The 15,731-nt window shown below is 35.9% G+C and overlaps 1 protein-coding gene across 9 annotated transcripts in view; it reads right to left on the bottom strand.

The window, feature by feature from the left end:
* Nucleotides 1-15,731, bottom strand: part of KMT2E (lysine methyltransferase 2E (inactive)) — a 62,819-nt gene that overhangs the window by 32,393 nt on the left and 14,695 nt on the right. For all 9 annotated transcript variants that reach the window (XM_051805027.1, XM_051805026.1, XM_051805030.1 and 6 more), the window contains 5 exons: nucleotides 11,839-12,023; nucleotides 4,621-4,732; nucleotides 4,047-4,276; nucleotides 2,358-2,438; nucleotides 1,272-1,330 (listed from right to left, as the gene is read on the bottom strand). In XM_051805027.1, the coding sequence (XP_051660987.1) occupies nucleotides 1,272-1,330; nucleotides 2,358-2,438; nucleotides 4,047-4,276; nucleotides 4,621-4,732; nucleotides 11,839-11,909 (553 nt within the window). In that variant the 5' untranslated portion in view covers nucleotides 11,910-12,023. The remainder of the gene's footprint in view (nucleotides 1-1,271; nucleotides 1,331-2,357; nucleotides 2,439-4,046; nucleotides 4,277-4,620; nucleotides 4,733-11,838; nucleotides 12,024-15,731) is intronic.

Genomic DNA, 15,731 nt, shown 5'->3' with positions numbered 1-15,731 from the left:
TACAATCTCTTCAGCTTCTGTTAAGATTTTCAATTTCTCTTCCCTTAAGTTTACTGTAAAATGATCAGACAGTGTGCCTACAAATCCCAAGAGATGACTTAAATAGCTCAGACCATCAACTTCCCCTATCCTGTATGTAAACTCAAGTTCATCCTCACAGTATCATCCTATCCCTCAGTAAATGCATTAACTCCACATGAATTATAAACCTACTTGCTCTATTCTTTAAATAGTCAGCAAAAATAATTTTAAATTCTAAAAAAATTTTAGAATTTAAGTTTTGTTGACCTAGTAGGTTAACAAAAACTTCATAAAAGAAGTTTGGTTTCATTAAAATAAAAACAGAAAAAAACACATGATTTAGTTTTATGAGTAAGACATTAATGCCTTTAACAGATTTTAGGCAGTTCAGCCCCAGATAACATCAAGTGTCAACTGCACCAAGAAGCACAATTAAGCCAGACCAGACACTTCAGATTTTCTGAAGGCATGTGAAGTGGGCATCAGGACCTTACGTACATGGTATTTTTTAAAGAAATCTTAAAACACGCTCCATTACTTTAGAGACATGATTTAAAAGTCAAACATGTTTAGGAAGATGACTTCCTCCCAATTTATTACTTCTGTAATAGAGTCTGAAAGTACCACCGGTCAATCAAGACTTCTACAACACATTTTGGCAATGGCTGGACAGAACCCCTGACAAGTTAGGCTAGATGAGTTTTAAAATTGTGTGAACAGGTAGGAGAGCTAATTTCATAAAACACATAGACTGAAGTGGGTACTTGTACTACAAGCCTCATCTAGTTATCAAAGGCAAATAAACCCTCAAAACATCATATTACCTACATCATATTACCCAAGCAACTGTTCTCATTGGCAAAACAAACCCAAAACCATACCAAAACATGCCCCCAATCTACATCCAACAAATGAGAATTAGGATCTCCTCGAAAGTTCTTTTCAAAAAGAAAGTAGACTTAGAAATCCTCTCACCTCAAAAGAAACCCAAATGTTCAAGAGATTAAATTACTACAGACTAATACAAAAGAAGTAGTTCTGACAGCCATTAACAAAACACATGGAACTATAACAATTCTGATACAATATTATTCTGGTAATAATACAGTCAAGTAAAAGGCATTGGTTTACTGAACCTTATATGCTGAAGTCTGTCAAAGCTGCAGGAACCATGTGTACAGTTTTAAGTCTATACAGTTGATTTATATGTATAAGCTTTACTGAGGAAAAAGCTTTTAAGTTCTACTCACCTGACATATTTTCCCTTTTCCTTCGTTGCAACAACACTGCCCTTTCTTTATCTAAACTCCTGAAATGAGAAAATAAATCAGTGCATCTAAGTATTAAAACAGATCTTCACCATTTCCCAATGACTATTACAGAATAAACAGTAAACTAACTTAATGTTCAGATACTTAGAAAAACATCAGTTGTGCACTGTTCCATTCCGTTTTGATGGAAGGCACATACATGTATCCAAATCATCTGAAAGCAAAATAAAATTTGATAGCTCAGAACAGAGACTGACAGTTGGTCCAGGGATTACAGATAAGCAGGCATTACACCATTTTCCTGCAGATTCTTCAGAACAATCATCACAATACAATACTGAACAAATATTCTACGATGACAAGGTCCAAATTACTTCTCAGAAGAAAAAAGAACAATTTCCGGGTATTTAAAATTTTCTGAACACGTTTTTTTTGCTGTTTAATTAACAATCTGCAACATAAGCAACAGCAGCATTTTATACTCTACATCACAGACAGCAACTATGATGACAGTCAGGTATAACGTGCCTACCAGAGTCAGAACAAAAAGCCCTCCTTGCCATGTCATATGACTGCAAGTTGGGGAGAATGGAGGGGGGTGGTGGGGAGAGGGGGACCACATGCAAGTACTTGTTCCAGAGCAAGAAATCCTCCAAGTGATCCCTGCAGCATATCAGAACAGGGCCATAACCTGAGAACACTGCTGTTAAGAGTTCTTAATGTATGACAGCCATGAAACGAAATATGGAATGGACTGTCTGTGTATCAATCTGCCTGAGAAAGTATCCAGGAATCACTGCTATTTTCATATGCATTTCAAGGGTTTATTCCTGCTGCCTAGTGAAGTGAAACAGTGACTACTGTGCACAAGGGAATGGAGGCTGGTAAGACTGCCTATATCAGAAATGTAGCTCTTTAACTAGAATTGTCAGGACTATGCTACATGGTCTGTTTTATCTGCTGGTTGTTAGAATAACCAATTTTGTTTTCCCCAACAACTCCTCTTTTTCATATCTCTACTCAATCCACTTTAATTCAGAATTCAAAATAAACCAAACTACTCACCTGGGCTGACAACGTTCACACAGATATATGTCAGGAATATGCTGTCTGTCAATCCCCATACAGTCAATGTGCTGCCAGACACTTTTAAGAAAAAAAACAAACAACAAAACCTCAACTTCTAAGCACAATTTTAAAAATTACGTGTACAACACACAGAGACAGAAAGTAAGTAGTTCTTTTTTTTTTCTCCATCATTTTTGATCTTTACTCAAATTGAATGCCTATATCTCAGTCACCATCTTTGCCACCAGTCTGCCAGCTGACCCATTTTCTCTCTTGGAAATTTTCCTCTAACACCAGAAATAAAATGGTAAATTATCACAACAGAGAACGAGACAGACAAATACCCTCAGCAATAACACTTATGCTCCACATAGTAAAAAGTGTTTTGTTTTTAAACAAAAGGATTCAATTTTCTTTTAGGAATAGATATGTACTTTTATTTTTATATACAGAAATAAACAGAAAGATATAGGTTTAATTACTTACATATTTTAAGAGAACATATAAAAATACACCTGGCATGACTGGTAGTACCGTTGTGCAGCACAGAAAGAGCTTTAACTGATTCCCACAGTCAGGGAAGAGAGGCTGCTTGCTGAAGGCTAACTTAAAACAGTAGTTTGTGCTCATCCCCACATTGCTAGAAGGATCAGGGACACAAAAATTGTTATCTTCCCAGTTGTGGGTTTACCACAATTCTTTCCAACTCCTCAGAGATAATTGCTTCTTCAAAGGAAGCAGACTAACTGGTGACTGCCTACAATTGCACTGCTGAGAGAACACCTTAATATGTTTCAAAAGAAGGGGCAAAGGTTATCAGAATCAAGGACCATGAGAAATGACCAACAAGCTTGTTACGTAAGAAGACAGAAAAATGGAACTCACATTGGTGTTTTAATTAGCTGTAACAATCATTAAATACATGAAGATCTAATAAATTCAGCAGCATTCATTAACCATACTGAATGTAAAATAGAGGCTAATATTTAGTAGAAACATGAGATTTGTCTTCTCCTGATAATTTTTCCAACTCCAAGTATTTAACAGCAGTCTTCTACTATACTATGATCAAATAGGTGCTTACACATAATGACAGAAGTTTAAACATTTAACTTCAGCTTCTCCAGTAAGAATCTAGGTTAGTCTTTTCATACTTATTAAAAATTCTTAAAACTATATCCTTTGAAAATTAAAGAGTTCTTATCAGAAAGATCATGCACAGAGAAATCAATACTTGAAAAGCTTCTTTCATGTTATTTTGCATCCTTCAAGTTACCTGATTTACACATACATAATTCACCAAGATGCTTTACTAATACATGCAGATGAAGTGATTCCTAGGTCTTTGTTTTATCATAGTAACAAACAACTTGGACAAAATACCAGAGAGACATTCTTTTTAGAGGGGAAAAAAAGATATGCCCTTATTAAGCTGTAGTGCACAAGTAAAGGCATGAACAAAAGGAGGAGTAGTCAAGACAGACTGGAATAAAGTATAAAATACTCACTGGTCTTAATCAGCTGTCTTACCTATTACAAAAACCACATAACCTACAAACTCTTTTTTGATGGAAGGAAATTCCCTGTCCCTGGACATAATTAAAATATCATTTAGTTACACTTCCTTCAGTGCAGCTTGAAATTTTAAGTAATTTTTACCTTTTAAATTATTTTAATATGCCTTACCTGCATTTGTCACAACAGATCATATATCCATCATCATGTGTAAAGCCACAAATGCATCTGGTAATATCAGTTCCATAGCTTCCATCCTCTGACGTACTGATGGTAGTAGCACTAGAGGTTTCATCAAAGTTGGGAGTGGTAAATATGCCTACTTCATTCTTGCTTATAAGCACTGATGGAGGAGGAGAAGCTGGAGGCGTTGGAGGAGGCCGAGCACCATAGTTATGGTCCTAGATTTTCGTTAAAAGATTAGTTATAACAACTCATAAATCCTCATACACTGATGGTTATTCAAGCCCAAGTGTATGAATTCACTTGGCAAAGAACTTCAGTGTTATTTTTTAGTGAAAAGTTAAAGTTTTATTTTTATCATTATTTAATCTTATTTTCTAACTTGACTATGTTTAACATGTAAGTTCACTATGTTCTGTATTCTACTGCTAATCAACCATCTTTAGTCAACCTACCCAGCTCCCAATAAGATATAGAAATATAAGCATGAATCAGTTTTCCAGCTAAGAACAGCAGATTTTACATAATATATTTTGTACAGAATACTTAGCACAAAACTTACTGCATAGGGCAAACCAATGTAACTGTGTGAATGCGAGCTGCTGGTATACAACTGGTGCGGATAACTGTTCGATTTTTCAACTACCACAGGGCTAGCTTCTACAGATTCTGGTCTGCAAGGCAAAAGACAGATGAAGAACAAATGCAATTAGTATGTAATTTATATTAATAAATTGGAAGTACCTGCTGCACAACTTCTAATTAATTCCCTGCTGATTCTGTTTAAAGGCGCACAGAGGGGCAGGAACAAACTTGCACCCCTCACTCAAAAAAAACCAAAACACCAAAAACCAACAACCAAAAAAACCAAGAGTGGTAACAGAAAAAAAAACAACAAACAACAACAAACAAAAAAACCACACTGAGCAGTAACAGAATCTGCAGAAAGGAATTGTGACCGAGGACTGAAGCTGTAATTCCAAGCACTGCTCATGGATAGAGCCCTGCAGTGACACACAGTGGCAGTGACAGGGCACCACCCACATCCACTGTTTCCACAAGCAGAAATCCTAACTAGGGCAAATCTATCTAAATGAGGTAGTTTCTATCGATTTATCTTTAAATAGAAAGAAAAAAAGTGCTAACAATTTGTGAGAGAAGGTTTTGTAATCAAAGGCAGGGCCTTCTTCAATATACAAACTATGTGTCATATACACTAAACCACAACATGAAAGACAAGAAAGATAAAGGAATACTAAAACAGGAACAAACACAATTTGAGCACAAGAAATTATACCTTTATTACATTTCTTCAGCAGTTACATTCATGAGTGCATGCAAGCATACTCTCATGACTGAGAGAACTTGAAGTTTTTTCACTGCACCATACAATTCAATCGCAGTAGGACAAATTAATCCAGGTTACCTAAAGTGCCTTTTTTTTTTTTACACTGGCATAGCAAAATATAAACATCTAAAACTAAGGTGGTTTTGACTCCCATCACAAATCAGGTCTGGTTCACTTTTCTAATTTTATTTTTATTAAAAGTGAAGTCTATTTCCCATCACATATATCTTACTAATTCCTTGAGCTGATTTTGAAAACAAACTCGGTATTTCTGAAAAGGAATAGAGACTGATTTTTTTTTCTTAGACACTAAAATATTTAATAGAGGCTTTGTTATACCATGAAGCTATACTAGTTTGATTTGAAGGACACCAGTAACCTATATTTGTTGGTAATATGTTTTGTAAAAATATAATTAATTATTAGCTTTCTCAAAACAAAATACAGTATTTTGACATCTATTTGAAAGTGTTCTACTAAAGGTTTTGGTAGGTCCTTTCTTCTTATGAGCTTTTCCCCATGTGAGATTACTACATGACAGAATTGTTTAAAAAGAAACTCTATTTAAAAACACTACTGGGTAAAGACTTCAGTTTCTAGAGTGCAAAGAAAAAAACCTTTTTTAAAAGATCAATGTCTCCAACAGTCATCAGCTGCCTTTTGTAGAGAGTGAGCAAACGTGTGAGCACACAAATAATATGAAGTACTAGCGTTAAAAATACAACTTCTGACTAGCATGAGACTAACTCTGACAACACTTGCTCTTTGTTAACTCATAAACCCCCAAAAATTCTCATTTACTTTCCTATACCACTTCACAACTTGAAAATATGAATTTATTCAGAGCTTGCTGGAATTAGCTTCTAGAAGCAGCTCAGAACTTGCCAGGTTTATCAAACCCATTACTACAGAAAACCACAAAAGATGAAAAAGCCTTCACCAACATAACACATTTGTGTGGTAATCATACATCTCTTCTGTCACCCAGTTAATCCTTCTGATGATCAAGCCAAACAAAATGCCAATGAATGAGGCATTAGCTCCCCTCCATCATGGCCAGGTCAGAAACCAAGTTCTCTTTCTCCTGTACATGAGAGTCTTGAGCACTGCATCGCTTCTACTGCTGTTCTTCACCATCTCCTGAATGAGACAAGTGGTAGCAAAGTTACTCTTACCCACTCTGCCTTCAATGCTCAGCCTTGGTCTTGTTGGGATAAACTCAGTTTTCAGAGCAGGAAGGCTTACTGATACAGGACAGGCAGGGGGAATTCTGGTACAATTCACCCTTCAGCAATGCCACAACTAATTTAGGAGAACTTCCTTCGTTAAAAATAAGTATTACTACGACCTAGATACCATCTACTTTAACACAGGAATATGCAGTGAAAGATGCCAGAATGGAAGTGTCCTAAAAAGAGAGGTCGTGTATTTCATCTACTATCTAAAAAATTGAAAAGATACTCTAAATCTCTTGCAAAATCTGAGGCAAGACAGTACAGTCTCCTCCCTAAATACATTTCTACCTACTCTAGCAATTTATAAACCACTTAAGAGAACAAAGTTTAATATTGTGAGGCAAAAGTTATATTAAACAAAGTTTAATACAAGAGCTGTGGGCAGCAGAAGCATTAGGCTTCCAAAACCAAAATACATATATCTTCAACTATTTAAATACTCATAAAACAGATTCAGATCACAAGGTTAATAAGGAAAAAGCACAGCTTTACTTGAACAAGGAGAATCAGGAAAACAGTGGGAGAAAAATCAGGTGATACAAAAAGGCATTTCAGTATTTCATTAAAAGAGCTGTAACAAATACAAATTTAGAGCACAGTCGGCTTATCTGGGGGGCACAGATACTACTTTAATTTATAACAGATGCTCACTAGAGCTCTGAACATAACTGCTGCTGTTCCATTCATCCACTACACTGCACTGGGCTGGGGAAGGAGGTGGTAGAGCATTCACTGAAGCCAGAAATTAACCCTCACAGGTTTCCTTTACAATCAACAGAAAAGTGATAAGGATCCCATAAGCAGTACAGAATGAGAATTGTTTCTCCAGAGAACCACACACAGAAGTAACTTTGGTAGACAGGTCACCAAATTCCTTATCACCCTTGTCATGCCCACCATGTGCACGACCTTAAAACAGAAAACACACATTCTACATTATTGTTTGTTCAAAGGTTAAAATCTTTCTTCTGAAAGGGGCATCTCAGAATTGGACATTTAGTGAAGGAGTACCTCTTGGTAAAACATTTAACTGCACAGATGATTAAAGCATGAGATAACACTTAATTTAAAAATCAGGTTTTAAATTTTTTGGGGGCTCAAGTGGCAGGGCCCAGGCAGCAAGGCAAAACTACTGTATTATACACCCCCCCCATCTCACCATTGGCATCCTTACAGGCATCCCGAGAAGCAAGTTTTCAGAAAGAAAAGTGTAAGCATTCAGATCTGTGAGAACACTACAAGGTTTTCCTTGCTTGCATTTTTGGACACAAGCCAGTTCTGTAACAGACTGAGGTACTAAGCCTGTAAGCCTTCTGATCATACCACATTTTTCAGCTTCACCTCAAACAACTACAGTCTCAGTGTCTAACTAAGGCAGATATTTATCTTATTTTTGGTATTCATCAAAACTGAAGTGTCTGCATTACAATATATCTGAAGTATGACCAAAATACTAATATCATTTCCTAAAATAAACAATCATTACTGTTATAAACTGACCCTCATATTTTGCTAAAATATCATATATACTTATTAAGCACTGTGGTTAGCAATTCAAAACTGTGCAAAATATTCACAAGGAACAAAATAAAATGCTCCTAGGCTGCAATGATTTAAGAGATTCCTGTAACCTGAAAACAGGAACATAGTATTTTATCAAATCAATTAAAAAAGGAGAGATGCCTGTATTTTAAAAAAACCCAAGAAATAAAACTTCACAGAATTTTCATTCTGCAAGTGAAACAACTCATGTTCTGGGTCATTTCTGCATGTTGCCAGCAGATGGCATTACTGAGAAATCAAAAGCAACACGAGAGCAGTTTACCAAAACAGTCCCTACAACCTTATACTTAACCTATATTAAAGGAATCAACTGTCAACGATTAGAAGCAATTGTTCCCTAAAACGTGACCTCCCCTACCCCATTCCTTTTAATTACTGCTTTGTTTCTGACCATTTAATAATTTTAAAAAAAGTGTGCTGGTTTTGACTAGTACCCAACATACAATCAGTCCTTAGATTTTGGGGCTATTAACGACTTCTCTAAAAATGTACGTGTTCAAAATCTCACTAAGAACTCAAATATTCAAAGCCAAGTGGGTATCCAAGCTTTAGGCTATGAACACTTAACTAACAGTACTTTCTGAAAATGTGTCAAAACTCTAAATGGAACCTTCTGCTTTCACACATGCTTCAGCAACATCAATCTGCCACATGCCAATTGATAGGTCTGATTTTCAAGTTCAGGTGTGTTTTCCACTTGTACCAGCACACCTGAGCAGTATCTGCCTGAAGGTCATCTTAGATAAAGGAATAAAATATATTTCGTATGATACTTCACCTAACCAAACACATCTGTCAGGATTCAACATCTAGACAACAAAGAACCAAGCACTGCTCCTTTACCAGGGAGTTGGTTCTGCTACCTAAGCACCTTGTAGCAGGCTCTGCAAGTCCAGGCTGGCCCGCTATCGTCTGTACGTAAGGCTACAACAACGCTCATCATTTTTTCTTCGGGATACTGAACTCAACACAGTGATCTCTACACTGTGACTGTGAGGTTTATTATACAGGCCTTCTGTCTAAAAAACATATACAGATACTAAAACCAGAAAAACAGTACCATCAACGGCATTTCCCAATGTGTAGCTTATACTCATCTTCCAAGCTACACTAGTACTCTCTGCAGTTAGGAAGCATATTTTGAACCTCCCGAAATGGCTGGTTCTGCTATTGGTCCTTACCAGTTCAGCAGTCACACACATTCATTGTCAGTAAGATCTACAAATTAAAGCAAAATATGTGTGCTCTGACTACTGCAGTATTATGAACATCTATCTGGAGATCCCACTTAAGCACACATAAGAAACAAGAGTATTTAATCCAATTTTTAAGATGTTTAAACCTTTTAATAAGTTATTCTACACATACCTACTTGATACAATTATTAAAATAATATGTGAACCTATTAGTCACAAAAACTATCCACTTTTTTAAGAGGCTATTGCCTTGGTTCAAAGCATAGGGCAGAATCTTGTAGCAGAAACAGTACTAAACAAAGAGTATTTTCCCGGGCTCCTTCTCTTGCATAATTGGGTTTGCCACTCCCCCACTCTTGTGTTTGCTCATGCTTCAGCAACTGATGAAGCAATATCAGACCTGCTGGTCACAGTGGAGAAATTCCAACTCTTCCTTCTTGGGAAAACCCTAGAACTTGCTTAAAGACCATCTATGACTGTTATTAATACAATCTATATCCAACAGGCTACTCTCTGGAAGAAAATGTACAAAAAAAAATATATAAGTCCTAGAGATGGTGATAAAAAAGGTTTAGAACTGTGTAAGCCGGTAGGTTAGGGACACACCTTTCTGTCACACTGCTTTAGACACTGACATGGCTTCTGAATCAGAGTAAGCCAATCATACAACTACTACACACATTTCATGTAAGTACAGCAGAGATGATAAGAATTAATCTAATTGGTAACAGTCACTTAACATCTGAAGAAAAGCAATTCCTAACTGGGTTGCTCTGCCACGGTATCAAGCGAATAACACACTGTGAACTCTATCTTGTTTATACTCACAACTATATTTATTTATTTTAATTCCAGCATGGCATGCTGTGTCTGCAAGGAATGTCAGCAACCTCAGGAATCATGACCTTCTCTAAACATAAAAGAAAAGTACAGGAAAAGATAATGAAAAGAGCTGTGAACAGTTCACTAAAGTTAAAAAATCTTCTGCACCAAGGTAATTAGTATTCATTATATGAAGAGATAAACAAAACATTAAAAATTTAATGTGACAAAAAACTGAACTGCAAATTCTTGGTTCTCTTCAGAGAAATGGTGTAAACTTAGAATAGCCTTATATATAACTGGAAACACAGGAGAGAAACATTCCTTTTAAAAGCTGTTCAAGCGTTCTGTTCAAACTTTTTGTCAAAGTTTGGAAGAAAAACACTTCTTAAACAGATTAATATTGCTTAGCACATGCTCTCAAGCAAAGATTGTGTGCAAGCTACTGAAATTTGTTATCCAATACAGGTATTCAAATGTTTTATATTTATAAAAAAATGTCAAGCATGTATGTAAACTAAAAGTCTAATCCATTTTTTCAATATCTAATGCAAGCAAATGTATGTTTGTGGCAACCAAAGATAGGGAGCCTTTAACATTACTACAGAAAGGCTCAGAGGAAGGATAAGAGTAACACCATCTCAAGTGGTTCAAAAAAACCAAACCCCAATTCAATATAAGTGATGAATTTCACATTTCTGCTAATATATTCATGTTGGTCTTTTCATCTATATATGCAAAGAAGTTATATGAGATTGTCTGTGGCTTCCACAAACTATCCTGATCCTTAGTATCTTTTGACACCCACCTCTCTTCCCCAAAAAACTTGCCAATCATGCACTCTACTAATGCAAAAGCAACAGTCAGTGATCACCAGTACCTAAACTCTGACCCATCAATACAAGTGTGGTGGTGGGGGAAACCTCCCAAAAAAACCTCCCACAAAACAAACAGAAAAATCCACAAGTCCTCCCAATCCCCCAAAACACAAAAATTCACTCCATTTATTACATGCAAAGCAGAGTTGATTGAATTCAGGATTTCACTGGCTTTTTGTAACCCTTTATACACACTTACTAAGTAAATGAATGAGCAACAAACGAATTTCTATTAGGCTTCCAATTAGGAATAACTTCATGAAGACATGGTGTTAACTAATTAAGCTAGGCCTTCAATTTTCATAAATAAAGGCACCTTTGTCTCAATTACTACCACTGTTTTGCAGTTTAACACACAACATTAATTTACCTTTCTAACATGCAAAGTCAAAAATATTTTTTACACAGTTAAAAAGGAAACTGAAATGGCAAGTATTTTAAGCATGAAAAACAAAACAAGTAGCATCTTTATTTCTCAGTCTGATGACCAAGAAAAATCTGCATCTGCAGTAAAGTTCAGCTTCTCTGCTTTGCTCCCCCTGAAGAGGAAGAAACTGACTTAAGAATAAAGTGACAGTTATTAATTTAAGTAATTAAAGATTCAACAAAACTAAGTTCTCTCCAACTGTATTCATAAAAATACTCACAAAGGAAAACATAAAAATAATTCACGAAGGAAAACATAAAAATAATTTAAAAATAAGTAAGAACGCTTACAAATCATGTTCCCATACTTACTCTGAGCCTGCAGCCATTTCCAAATAAGAAGTATCTGCTGTGTCAACCCCCAATGGGATCACTATGCTCATGACGTTCGTTTCTGATAAATTCGATTACTACGGAGTCCTATGCATTGGTATCCAAAACACTGGGGCATGCCAGCCACAGTGCTCATTGCAAACATCTAAGTGCATCCACAAACCCTGGGAAAAACAAAACAAAACATGCAGGAGACTGAGTCAGTTTATTTTAAAACCAGGTAATTTTACATCACGTTAATTTTAATAAAGAACTTATCACCTGTATCTGTCACACTTATTTCATTAGTTTTATTTTAGACAAGCAAAAGGAGAGGAAAACATTGAATTTCAATCATCTTTAAAAGTTAACTTCCAATACACTTCTTTTAAGACTGTGATGATCTTACTGTCTGAACTTAAAAATATTACAAACTGACAAAAAATATTATCATTCAAATTTGTGATGAAAACCCCCAGCATATTCAGGGAGATGACAGACTCGCTTTAATGGCAGATTTACCAAACATGAAGTACATCTGCTTACTGCCCTATGTTGTCAAAGCCCAGTTGCTATATACCTTTCAACAAAAACCTGGTTACAGAATTTTTCAAGCACATCTTAGGATTGTTCACTTTTATTTTGTACTTTAAAAGAAACCAAACTACTCAATGTCTTAGCTTCCATTCAGTATTTTTTAAAGCAAAATCATTCTAATGATTCACAATAATGAAAAATTTTCCATCTTATTTTAATAGATTGCCACTAAAAGATGTCACACCTTTGGTGTCACTTTTAGAAGTTATTTTTTAAGTAGTAAAATAAAAAGAATCAGTAGCAGTTTCTAATTGTAGAGCAAAGCTACAATCTGCTTGACATGCATGAGCACAATGATTGCCAGCTACTACCATTCTCCCACTTCTCTTACTGCACAGGGCAGAACACCCAGCCAAGTACAGGAGATGTAAACAGCACCTCAGCTACTCACAGATTAGTAAACTAATGCACTTTTACACACTAATACAGACAAGGTTTTCCACAAGTTACTAGGTAATTGAAGTAAAATAGCCCAATAACTTCAGTACTTACATAAGGAGCAAATGCAAACTCCTTCCAAGATGTCAAAATTCCAAGAACACAAACCATTCACTTGCAATGAGACACATACAGTGCCTACTAAATACACTCCTCTCATACCACAAAGTCTACAAAAGCCTAATAGTTTTGAGATCAACATATTTTAACATGCTTATCCTTGCCAAACACTAGATTGCCAAGAAAAAAAACTAACAAGCCTCCAGTGTAAAATGGACTTCAGACAAGCATTGTGGAATTACACTTGATTTCTTCAGGGTGATGAAGTGGCACGTACAAGGCATCTCTAAAGTAGGAGATGGCAGCAAGTCTTCATTTTACCTCCTAAATTCTGTAACCCTACTGAAGTTTGTCAATTAACATAAGAACATGCAGAGATGTCTAAAGTGCCTAAACCTACAGTTCGCTCTCCTTCTAGACAGAAAAAGTTGTGTTTTGGTCCTATTCCATGAGACACCAAACACAACGAACTGGAAAGCAGTCAGGCCAACCAACCATAGGAGTATTTTGCTTTCCTCATTTAAACACTGAGCATTTTCTTACTAAATACCACAAATAACAAACTGTATCACCAGCTATGCATAAAATTAAGAAAAAACATACTATTTTCAAGAATAAGCAGAAAAAAAACCCCATTAAACCAAAAGCAGGTAACTGAGTATTTTTCATAGTAGGCATGAAAAAACCCCAAGCCCCTCCCAGCAGTTTACATGAGCACTCATTCTGCCACCATATAGGTTCCTCTACCTGTAGGGTGGGACTCTGAACAGCTGTATCTACAACCTACAGGAAACATCAACTTACCATTTACTTCTCTTCTTCTAAAAAGAGTAAAAAATATACCCAATAACTGAAAGGAAACCACACCATTTTTTAAGTCCAGGTAAATCAGCTATCCCACGGTTAAGGGCTGTTCCATTACTACCTGCAGAGTGACCTATGCTAACAAAGCATTAGCATAATGCAGTTTTTACTTTATACCTCTTATCAGGTAATTCCAAAAAAACCCAGTTTTAGTGTTTCAAAGTAGGTCCAAAAGACATATTGGACATCAGTGCTTAAGATGTTTCTTGCACTTAAAACTGCTCTTTGTGGTGGTGTCATTTTTTTAGTAGCATTTTCTTTAGACACTTCTGGCCAGGTAGAGTAACAACTGAAAATTAATGTAGGCAAAAATGCCCAGGAGACTGATGGAAGAAAGAACATGCTCAGAGAGCTGTCTCATGGGCTATGACATCTCCAAACTTACCTAAAAACAACTGAAGTTACCCAATCATTATATAAAAGTGACCTCCACTGTCAATGCAGAAAGAAGAGATCTGGTTACCAAATCTGAGAATCAAGTGAAATTTGACATCTTTCTTAGAACTAATATAGAAAAAGAAGAGCTATGCTTATTTTTTAGAGCAATGTATAGATTGGGAATTAATTGCTAATGCATGGCCCAATTAATGACAATCTCTGACAAAGCAAATACATCACCATTCTGGTAAAAAAAAAAAAAAAAAAAAAGAAGGGGAACACAGCCAAGACTAACTTTTTACCCTATGGTAGGCTATTCTGACCTTTGTCAGAATTCACTCAAAAATTCTAATAGCCTGACCTAAGTGGAATAAAAGCAGAAAATTGAGGAATCAAAATTTATTTTGATTTATTTTTGTTTCATCTAAAAGGAAGTAGAACATGATGGTAATATTACTTCATTATTTTTTACCACCCTTCATCACACACACAAAACCCTCTAATGCTTCTTCTTTGCCTACAGTTAAGTCTGGAAGAACAGAGGCAGTCACCTGCTCGCAACACCTACAGAGCCAAGTTAATTCAAACGAATATTGCTCATTATTTGTGAGTAGCCATCCCCAACAAATGCCTCTAATGGGGGTGGGGGGGATCTAGGATAAATTAATTACACTACACCCACTTATTACACAGAACTGTGACCTTATATATAGGCCATCCATTTATGAACACCACAGTGATATCAAATTGAGGACGATGGAAAGCAATTATTATCAGTCAAGTCAGAACCAGAAGCATTGTCATGACATACTAAAATATTCCCAGTATTTTTATAACTTCAGAAAGAAAATAACACAACCACTGGGGAACTTTATCTATCTTAAAAGTGACTGTTTATCCTTTGAAGCTTGATATTTTAGATGAGTCATAAAATACTATCTGCTGTCATAATTTGGTACTTTCCAATTTCTGCAAGTATCCATCTATTTCAAGTAGTTATTCTTTCAGAACTCTGACAATCTGCCATCCATGGCCTTTAAGAAACTGTTTTCATAGGTGCATCCATTTAAATAATTGACCAGGAGTAGAAAGAAGGGTGCTACAAAAGAAGTCTTCCTACAATCCAAGCAGTTTATACACAATTTACTGTAAAAAAAGTCTTTCTTCAACAGTACATGAATCTGAATGTTAGGAACGCCACACTAGTTTGTCCAGTTAATTTTAGGGTCATACAGCTACAAACCACAACACAAAAACTGCTGGGCCAAAGTTCACTGATCAGCTCTTTCTGGGCAAAGTAACTTATCTACTGTACCCTAATTAACAAGAGTAGAGGTCCTCCAATTTTGTTCTAGTCCACTCTATTCTTTTAGTGATAATACACTCTAAGCTTTGAAAGAATTTTGGCAATTTCTTAGATTGACCAGATTTTCTCATTATCACCCTACCTATATGAAAAAAATATTCCCTATTCAAATTAATTTTGCTTTTATTTAATTGCAGTAAAAGTTTATCTTGCCCTAATAGTACCATTTTCATCTCAAAACCTAAAAAGC

This window comes from Manacus candei, unplaced genomic scaffold (genome assembly GCF_025592945.1).
Source record: "Manacus candei isolate 608988 ecotype Guabito, Panama unplaced genomic scaffold, ASM2559294v1 h1tg000063l, whole genome shotgun sequence".
Taxonomy (NCBI): Eukaryota; Metazoa; Chordata; class Aves; order Passeriformes; family Pipridae; genus Manacus; species Manacus candei.
The sequence above is the reverse complement of the archived record's forward strand: the minus strand, read 5'-3'. Positions and strand labels throughout refer to the sequence as shown.